General features: G+C 39.7%; 1 protein-coding gene across 24 annotated transcripts in view; it reads left to right on the top strand.

The window, feature by feature from the left end:
• The window catches only part of CADPS (calcium dependent secretion activator), a 555,724-nt gene extending 545,514 nt beyond the window's left edge, over positions 1–10,210 (top strand). For all 24 annotated transcript variants that reach the window (XM_043978805.1, XM_043978803.1, XM_043978804.1 and 21 more), the window contains 2 exons: positions 6,006–6,110; positions 9,594–10,210. In XM_043978805.1, coding sequence (XP_043834740.1) covers positions 6,006–6,110; positions 9,594–9,773 — 285 coding nt within the window. In that variant the 3' untranslated portion in view covers positions 9,774–10,210. The remainder of the gene's footprint in view (positions 1–6,005; positions 6,111–9,593) is intronic.
• The last annotated feature ends 370 nt before the right edge of the window (positions 10,211–10,580 follow it).

The raw sequence follows: 10,580 nt of genomic DNA on the forward strand, positions 1-10,580 counted from the left end.
ACTTGAGTTAGATGACCCTTAAGGTCCCTTCAAACTGTAGTAGGCTGTGAATCTTTCCACTGTGTCATTTCAATATCCACCTATTAAAAATAATAATGTGTCCAGGTTGTCACTTCAGTTCTAATACAGCCAGCCTCATAGCATTTGGATGACAAATCACTCCATCATTCAATCACCATTTATTAAGCACCTACTTTATACAAAGCCCCAATACTCCAACATGAACCCAAGAGTGATTTTAATATGGGTTTGATAAAGGGCTCAATATATTTAGTCCAGAAATTTCAGTTTCTACATTAAATATGGCTTAATGGTATATAATGACTACCCAGCAGCAGGCAACTTTGCAATTGAACTGATTAGACCAAAGAAAAAGTGACGTGACACTTATTTGGATATGAAACTCAATCTACTCTCAGAGAAAATAGTGTTACCTTCTTTTCCTCGGGAAAGCGTATGCTTCTCACCTTGTCTTTGGTGTGTAATCTCCCAAGCCAGGAGGGAGGGAGAGACAAAGAGAGACACAGGGAGGAGACTGAACCACTCAAGGCTTGGGTCAAACTCCCAAGGCCTGAAGAAAAAACAATGGCTCTGATTGAATGTAGCAGAAACTTTCTTCTTTGACTCTCTTTGGCCATTTAAAGATCCAAGTCAATCGCTGCAATGGAATGCCTCAGAGATGCCCGGTGCTGCACTCACCAAACACCTTCACTCATTTCTCCATGGCACTTAGGAGATAGCACCTCGGAGGGCAGAAGCTGTCTTTCACTAGAGTTATTTTTATTTCCAAATTTGTAAGACAATGGAAGAGGTTAATCATTAATACTCCTGAGCTCAGGGAGACTGCTTCCAGCAGAAAAGATTATTGATCCAGAAACACGCAAAATCAGGCTCTTCTCTTCAAAACAGCTGCATTATTTTCTTTTCTACTCTGTTAAAGCTTGTCTTCTATGCTTACCAAGATTTTTTAAGGTTTAATATTCACTCCTCTTCAGGAGGTAGTTGTGACGTAGCCTGGTCTGGCCTTGGGAAGGTCTGAGTTCAAATCTGGTCTTAGATACATACTAGCTATGTGACCCTGGGCAAGTCATTTCACCTCTGCCTCAGTTTCCTCATCTGTAAAATGAGGACAAAAATAGTACCTACCTCGCAGGGTTATTGTGAGGATCAAATAATATAATATCTGTAAAGTACTCAGCACAGTGTAGGTGCTATGTAAATGTTGGCTGATTCTCTCTCTCTCTCTCTCTCTCTCTGGTCCATACTTTTGAATTCTCCAGTGCCCAACGCTGCATTTAACAAATGTTTATTGATTAACTCACTGTTTATTCATTGTAGGGAACTCTTGGTATGTGAAATCCCTCCACCAATTCAAATCAGCAATTCCTCTGTTACTTGTAGTCCTAGACATTTGCCTGCAACATGGAAGGTTAAGTGGAGGGCATATCTGGTATGCATCAGAGAAAAGCTCAGAGGATCCTAGCTAGTCCAATCACTTCACTTTACAGAGAAGGAAACTGAGACCCAGAGACCTCAAGGGACTTGCATAAGGTCCTCTGGGTAGGAAGCAGCAGGACTTGAACCCTCTGACTGCAAGGCTTATGAATTTAGAGACAGCTAGGTCTATGAACCAAAAGCATTTCAAGAGTCCAAAGACTGGAGCTTTGGTGCTTAGGTGTACTGTGGTGTAGCAAAAGGCCTCACTTGGCATTTAAAGGCCTCGAGAAAAGCTGCATTGCCTTAAGGCAGTATTGACATAATAATTATTGTTCTTCTTCAAATTCATCTCCTGTTACTTTGATGATTACTAGTATTATCTATAGAGGGCAGGTGGGTGGCTCAGTGGATAGTGTGCTGGGTCTGGAGTCAGGAAGAACTGAGTTCAAATCTAGCCTCAGACACATCAGTTAACCTGGTTTGCCTTATTCCACTGGAGAGGGAAATGGCAAACCACTCCAGTATCTGTGCCAAGAAAACTCCATGGACAGTATGGTCTACAGGGTTATGATGATTGTTATCTATGTTATCATTTTTTTTTCTCTTGGGACCATTGGGAGCATCAAATACAGAATAAAAATGGGAGTGATAGTAAAGCATTATATGAAAATAATAACAAAAACAACAACAATAATAGCAGCTAGCATTTATATGGTGCTTTAAGATTTGCAAAGCACTTTAATTGAGTTATCTCATTTGATCCTCACTACAACCCTGTGAGGTAGGTGCTATGATTATTCCCATTTTTTACAGATAAGGAAACTGAGACTGGGAAGGCTAAGTGAATTAAAGCCTCATTTAAGTATGTGAAGTACTTAAGTATTGAATTAAGTATGTGAAATCAATATTTAAGTATGTGAAGTAGGATTTGAACTCAGGTCTTCCTGACTCCAGGTTCAAGACTATCTAGTTGGACATTTTGCTGTCCCAAGAATAATGAGTATTATTTCATTGTTATTCTGGTAGACCAAGCCAGCAGATATTTATTAACACTAGAAGGACCAGGTGCATCAACTGACAAAATTAGGGTTAAGGTCAGGGTTAATATTTTAATTTTACATTGAAGTAAAAAACTATTTCTCCTACTATCTCCTCACAATCTAATTCAGGGACTGTCTTGCGTATCCTTTACTTGTATCAGCTTCAAGCACTATGTACTGAGCACTATATGCTCAGTGCATAGTAGACACAACAAAATGCTTGTTGACCAATTTATTTCTGGATTTTATTTTATTTTATTTTTGTGGGGCAATGAGGGTTAAGTGACTTGCCCAGGCTCACTCACACAGCTAGTAAGTGTCAAGTGTCTAAGGCTGGATTTGAACTCAGGTCCTCCTGAATCCAGGGCAGATGCTTTATCCACTGTGCCACCTAGCCACCCCTGATTTCTGGATTTAAAAAAAATGTGCTAGGCCAATGGACTGTTTGCTACTTTGAAATTTTCTTGTTTCCAGTATTTCTTTAAGCATCAACTATATACAAAGCCCTGTGATAGATCCAAGAGACAAAATGACAGTAATAACAAAAACAGGTTCTGTCTTCAAGCAGCTTACACACTACTGTAAGCTCCCCCAAAAGGCAGAGCCAGAGAAATACAAAAACAAAAGGAGAGAGCTTCAAACATTTTTTATTAACTTCCCCTCATGAAAAGTCATGTCATCTGTTCCTTGAAGACCTCTGAAATCAAACCTACCCCAGGAACAGAGGCCAACATCAAACTAATCAGACAAGAAAGAATCAGACACCCCAAAAAGGCTAGAAACCTGATAGATGAAGAAAGGTTTCACCACACAAGCCAGGCTCACGATTAGAAAGTGGTGTCTCTCTCATCTTCCAGCATCACAAACTCCTCGGGTGCAAGCACCAGATCCCATAAACCAAGGTCTAATTACATTGCTTCCCAAAGTACCTTGCAGGTCATCTCTTAAGCATAAGGGATGTCTAGGTCTACAAGAAGTAACCTCATCTTCTCTCCCTCTTTGGATGGGGAGTCAAAGAGGCTATGGGGATTTTGACACTTCCTACAAAGAGATAGCAGACAAGGTGCAAAGAGGCATGCACATCCTATGGATACTTGTGCTTGTTGGGGTGGCTAGTAAAAACGCTTTCACACTGAGCCCTGGACGTACAATGTCGGTAGTAGGCTGCATTTTTTTTTTTTACTCTTCAGACTCCATGTGGAAGAGAAATGAAACAGAATGAACACGACTTACACAAAATGGGAGGGGGGCTTTGCAGTTTTTTTTTTTTTGGTGGCATGTCTCTCAGTGAAGAGAAAAGACATGTCACACCAGGCTTCTTGGCTGAGGTGCGTGGCTTGTCTATTCTCACAGCCAAAGCAAAATGCCACTGTCTAGAAGCCAGCGAGCCGCATGCCTCCTTCGCTTCCCTCTGAGGCATGCCACATGCCTCAGGATGCAACACCCCTGGGAAGGAGAAGGGGTGCCCATTGGGAAGGCTTGGCCAAACATCATCCAGGCCCAGCAGGTGGACTTTGGGGTCTGGCATGGCAAAGTGTCAGATCTAAAGCCCTTTGGTCGGTGATACCGTGCACCAGAGACCCTCTCTCTCCAGACTGGGGCATTCAGGCTTGCTTGGGCTGTTCAACCATATCTGTACATTAAGAATTCCATTCTTAGTCCCATTCTGAGAGTTTGAGGAACCTCAGACATGACAGCCAAGGCCAGCGTATGTGGAGTTTGGGGCCATATCCTGCTCAGGGCAATGTTGGCCTCTAGGTCCCAAACACCCCAGACACTGTGAGGGAAGATGTTGGCTAGCTCTAGGCTTCTCAGAATCCAGTGTGACTAGACTCCAGGAAACTCCCCCTTCTGTCTTTAGAGAATTCTTTACACATAGTAAGAAAACCTATCCATTTTAGAATCTGTTCTGCATCCCATTCTCCCCCGGTCAAGTCCAAAGCAAGAGCAAAGGAGCCCATGATCCCCACCCCCCTGCTGAAGGGCAAGGTGCCCCCAGGAATTTTGAATGTCAACTTCATGATCTTTAAAAGAGCAGGATTTGGCTGTCAGATGGGACGGCTTCCTTGAACACAGTAGTGTGAGCTCTGTTCTGTGCTGAGTTCTGAGGCAACCGGCAATTGGCTGGGACAAGAAGGAGCCAAAAAAATGATGGATTTCAAATATGACTTGGGGGGTGGAAATGTTTAAAAAAAAAAAACCACCACGGTGACAGAGACAAGCCTCGTTTCTTGCAAGGTGAAACTGCCAAGTTTCACCTTGTAAGAAAAATTCAAGATTAATTTTTTTTTAAATTAAGTCTGAAATAAGGATTGGGAAAACTGTGAGTGTTAGGCATAAACTGATTTTGGATGATCTTTAGGTGAGAAAGGGTGGAGTTATCATAAGAAACATGTTTTTATTTATGCTTTTCGAATCCCCACTGGTGTGTGATGTGTGTGTGCGTGAGAATGCATGGTACAAATTCCCTGCCCATTCTTTCTGCATCTCTTCCACATACAGCCGCATAGATGCACCCTAACATTCTTTGTCCACGACGCCTTCCGTTTTTATTTGTAAATTCTTTGGTGAATACACATTTTGTAAATTACAGTAGAACGCAATGAAACCTGGTGAAGTAGAAAAGATGAGGGTGTTTTTTTTTTTTTTACCCTGACACTTTATAACACTGTTCATATGTCTCCGAGTGAGATTTATGAATATATGAGCAGTAGTACAAAATTATACCGCGCCAGAGACTTCCTTCTCTGCAGGGGTGGCAGTCTGCAGTGACATAGCTTCAAGCATTTTTCACAGGCAAGAAGCAAAATTTAACCCCCTTAAGGGGGAAGTATGATTTCAACAGCTTGAAATGAGCTCATTTGTATTTGCTTTTTTCATCTTTCATAATTTTTTGTGTTAAGATTAAAACAGATTGCACAGTCCAGGCAAGGTCACATAAGCTACTGCATGCGTGCGTTTGGGTCCTAAAGATAAACCATACTCATGGTATTAGCGCCTGGAAGCCCCCAACATACTAAGACATCTTACTTAATCCAGGCTCCTCAAGGCCCTCACAGGCTGATTCCCAGTTCCACAGATGAGGTTTGAAGTTTCCTTAAGGTAAGTGGTAAGTGACGGTATTTAGTTCTATCAGTGTCATTGCCTGCCTTTGGGAACCAGGAAAAAGTGGTATTAGGGAAACTGGCATGCAATGGTGTGCATTATGAACACTGTAAAAAGAATAAGAAAAAGAAGTCACTTCAAAATCCAGCTAAGGGTGAACTGATAGGACAGTGTTCTTGTCCACACTGTGAAGTTAAAGTGCTTGTAGACAGAGGAGTTATATTTCATGTTGCCACATGAGTACATAAATTAGGGCTTTTTTTTTTAACAGGAAAGGTCTTGATTTTAAAAAAAAATATATGTCCACCATAATCTCTTGACATGAAAATTTCCATTGACTAATCAATCACTGAACTCTGTAGTTTCATAAACCTAACCTCTTTATGACTTGCTTGCTGGAGAACTTTTGTCTCTTTTTTCCAGCAATGGTACAACAGTTCCATGAACGTGATTTGCACCTGGTTGACAGACCGGATGGATTTGCAACTTCATATTTACCAGCTGAAAACACTTATTAGGATGGTAAAGGTAAAGGATGAAACAAACAAACAAACAAAAAAGCAACAAGCTTTTTTGCAAACAGCTAATGTCTACGTGTTTCATTGGATATGTGCAGCATCTTTTCCAAAAGACTAGTCTTTGGAAAAAGAAAAGGAAAGAAAGAAAATAATAATAAGATATATGAGATAATCCTAAAATTAATCATCCTAATAATAATGATACCAGATAATCCTTTTACAATTTTTATCTGAGTGGTGGGTTCATTATATTTGTTTTTTTTTTAAAAAGATGAAATTTGAGATCAGATCTTTGCCCTGATTGGACAAAGACCTCATTGATTTATCAGGCAACAGTTCAACAAAGACTATCTTCCAGTCAAAATTTCCCAAAAAACCCAGGTTTATTGTACCCACATATAAACCCTCTGATTAACCAATCCCACTTGCAGTTTAATTAAATAAAATTTTCCACCCTTGATTCCATGGAAATATTGCTAGGCAGCTATTTCTAAATATGTGCTTGTGATCACTATGAGAATGTAAATCAAGATTACCCTGATAGTTAATTGAAGGAGTTTCTTTTACAATGGGTGTATACAATCAACTCTAAGGGATCACAAAGGTGAGATCACATACCCTCAAAGTAGCTTTTTTTTTTCCTGTTCGTATGTGTGTGCTCCTTGGACTAATGATAATTATTTCAGTGTGAAATCACAGTGGTTTACATGAAATAATAAGCTCGCAGAAGGGGGTAAATACGTTTTTGATCATTTCAGTTTCCATTTGAGGCTTTGCAGTGTCGTGTTTAAAAACATTCATATGCAACAACAATAAAAGCCAACTCAAAAATGAATAAATCCAAATATACCACTTTTAAAATATTTAAGAGGAAAATCTAACTGAATTTCTATTTTTAAAAGGATTAAGAGATATTTCTATTTTTTCTTGTCTGTTTGGATTTTTTTTTGCCTAAGAGAACATTTTAACCCTAGTAATAACTTAAAACCAATTACAGTTTATTTTGAGGTAAAGAAAATTATTAATATCTGTATTAATTTGCTCTCCAAGAGATTTGGCCTTCTAAAGATTCTAAATTCCAAAATCAAATCCTAGGAAGAGGTGTATGACAGCTGTTAAAAGAAATATCGCAGCTCAACATATTGATCCAGCCTAATTTTCAAATTTGTGACTCCAGCTGACTTGATGGGAGCTGGGGGGGGGGGGGAGGAGGGTCTGTTGGCCATTTTCCCTTGTCTGGCTGCTGGTTATAAATAGCCTTGTATGCCACCTTTCTGTCTTACCCTTATTTTGTGAGCATTAAAAGAAAAGGTGCTTCTAATTAAGTATATCCATATGTATGTGTGCTCACAGATACATATATGCACACCCACACATGCTGCAGTATTACTGCATTTCCCAGAACTGATTTATCAGGAACCTTGAAACTTCTAAAGTTTTCTGTAGTGAGCAAAGCAAAGGGCACAGATCTAGAGACAAAAGTGTCCTCAAGAGTCCATCTCATCCAACCTCCTCACCTTGAAGATGAGGAGATTCAGGTACAAGAAGCTTAAGTGACTTGCCCAATGTTTTATTTAAGAAAAACTTCAAATTATCAGACCATGTTCAGCATTCTAATTCTATTAGATCTGACGATGTCTGGTATGAAACCTCATTCCCTCCTCTCTGTGGTTTCTCCCTCCCTGGACCTTACAGGGATGTCCCCACGGCAGTAGAGTGAGTGTTCAGCTTTGATGAGGTAAGAAGGTTGGATGACCTAAAGAATCAGAGATCAGAGCAGGGAGTGTCATACAATTGTAAGCATGGAAGAATCTTAAAAGGATACCTTATCTAGTTCACATGCTACCTTAAGGGGCTTTCATGGATTCCTTCTATGCACTCTGCCCGGGGAATGTGTTCTCCATGGCAAGCTATACTTGTGTCAAAAACAAACATCAGCTTTTTCTTCAGCTTTAACAGGCAGAGCTGAGTCTTTGCAAAAAGCCCCAGTATTGACCTAGAATAGAGGAATGGGATTTCTTTCCTCCCGCCACATTCTAAAGACCACTGAGGCTGTGTCTAGAGGACATCAAAACAAATAATGAAAATAAAAATTCAGTCCATTGGCCACCTATTTGGTCCATATAAGACCATACCACTTACTTAACCTTTCTTCCCTGTAATGACTAGAGGTTCTGGAGTTGCATATGGCCAATTTCAGTTAACACTCTCCACTCTTCAGGACGAAGCTATGATTTGACCCACAATTCATAGAAATCCAGATTTAGAGCTGGAAAAATCTCATAGGTCATCCAATCCAACCTCCTTAATTTAGAGGTAAAAAACAATCTACAATGTGCTAGTCAGTTAATAACATTTATTAGGTACCTACTATGTGCCGGGCATTGTGTGAAGCTCTGGGGATTCAAACAAAGGAAAAAAAAAAGATAGTCCCTGTTCTCATGGAGTTCACAATTTAAGGGCTAAAGGTGATGGTTCTAGAAAAATGTTTATCAGCAAATTAATAATTTAATGGAAGTAAAAGACAAAACATTTTTTAAAAATTTTGTGAAATCACCATAAGTAAAATGTTCCTGGTCATTTTCCAATAATTGTATAGGATTTTCTAGACAAACAAATTCTGTGAGGCTCCATGAAGTAGATAATAAATATCCTGAAATTGACAGAGATTTTAATATGGTAAAATCTCAAGAGAGAGAAAGGACCTTGAATCATCTAACCCAACCCCTTTTCCATGGCATGAATCTCTTCTAGGTCATCCCCAATAATTCTTATTACCAAATAATGCCCAATCCATTGTTCTAAAAAAATTAAAAAGAGAGAGAGAGAGCACCCCCCCCAATCCATACAGGAAGTATCAAATAAAATAGAATTAATTCTCAAGTTCTGTAGAAAGAAGATTAAAAATGAGTCACGTTCATACAACATATTGATGAGACATTAGTGCCTCATCCTCGCCATAACTTTTGCTGCCTGCGATCCGTTCCCTATACCAACATACATATGTCTGTCATGTGAACGAAACTGTGTTTGGATTGCTGCAGCTAAGAACAGTTGAAATACCAAAAACCAGGATGCAACAAAAAAAAAATCACAAAAGATCACAGGCCCCTAATTTTGGTTTCCTGTGCCCCTAATTCTAGCTCTCAGTAGCCTGGGTGGAAAAATTAGTCCCAAGTGAAATAGAACTCTATTTCAGAAGGGGATTTCTTTGGGTGGCTTTGAATAAATGGACATCATTTATTCTGCTACATCAGATGCAGGATGTCTTGCTAGAATTCCTCTTTCCTTATCATGAAATGAATTTTAATTTCTAATGCACATAGTAACTCCCACTTCATGGCTTTTGATTTGGTGATAAATAAAGTGCAACATGAGCTGTCTGTTGGTTCTCTTGCCCCTCCCCACCCGCCCCCCAAAAATTGCTTGCTTTTTTTCCTCTCTCTCAGAGCTTTACAGGTCTCCTTTCTCATTGCATCTTTTCCCTCCTTAGAAAACCTATAGGGACTTCCGATTGCAAGGGGTGCTGGACTCCACCTTAAACAGTAAAACGTACGACACAATCCGAAACCGACTTACTGTAGAAGAAGCCACAGCCTCAGTGAGCGAGGGCGGGGGCCTTCAGGGCATCACGATGAAGGACAGTGATGAAGAAGATGAAGAAGATGATTAAAACATATTCCCCGTCCTAGAGGCCCTCTAAGACATAGCCTTGTAATCAATGCATGCCCCTAGTCTCTTATTCAGTTATAGCCACATTAGGGGAATTTTCCGTCCACTCTAAATGCCCATGAGAAGTTTACCAATAGCTGTGTGGTACCGAGATTAGCACCTCCATTTGATTCATTGGTTCCTTGGGTTAGTAACTGTAAATTCAAAGCAATATGGAGCAACATTGTTTAAAAACAGTTCATGGAGAATGCACAGACCAACTGCTCGGTATGTCCCTGTCCTAAGCAGAATTAAATGATGCTACCTTAGCATCCTGTTTCCACATTGATGGCAAATTGTGGTAAAGATGAGTGCCTCAAGTACTATTCATTTCCTTGTTTCTTTTCATGTGGATCCTGACTGCATAAACAAATACACAAATAAAAATGCTTTGTTGTTTTTTTTTAACAAAAAGGAAAAATGAGGCTCCAATAACTGAGTTTTTGTGCTCTTTCACTGGCCCCCAGAATTTAAGCTTGATTTTCCTGGGTCCTTGTGAAATCATGTATTTTCATGCAACCATACAGTTAGTCACAAAAAGTGATATAACAATGGATCAGTCATTCCAAAGTCCAGCACAGGTTAAGCCCAATTAAGAGGAGACACCCTTCCCACCAAACCCAGGCCCAAGCAATCGAGTTCTACGAATCTATGCCCTATCGAGTGTTACATTTTGCTTTTTAAAGTTTCAATAATCGTATATGTAAAAAAAAAAGAAGAGATGAAATTTACATTACAATCCTAGACTATACAATGTGTTTATAATAAG

This window comes from Dromiciops gliroides, chromosome 1 (assembly GCF_019393635.1).
Source record: "Dromiciops gliroides isolate mDroGli1 chromosome 1, mDroGli1.pri, whole genome shotgun sequence".
In the NCBI taxonomy this organism is placed as follows: Eukaryota; Metazoa; Chordata; class Mammalia; order Microbiotheria; family Microbiotheriidae; genus Dromiciops; species Dromiciops gliroides.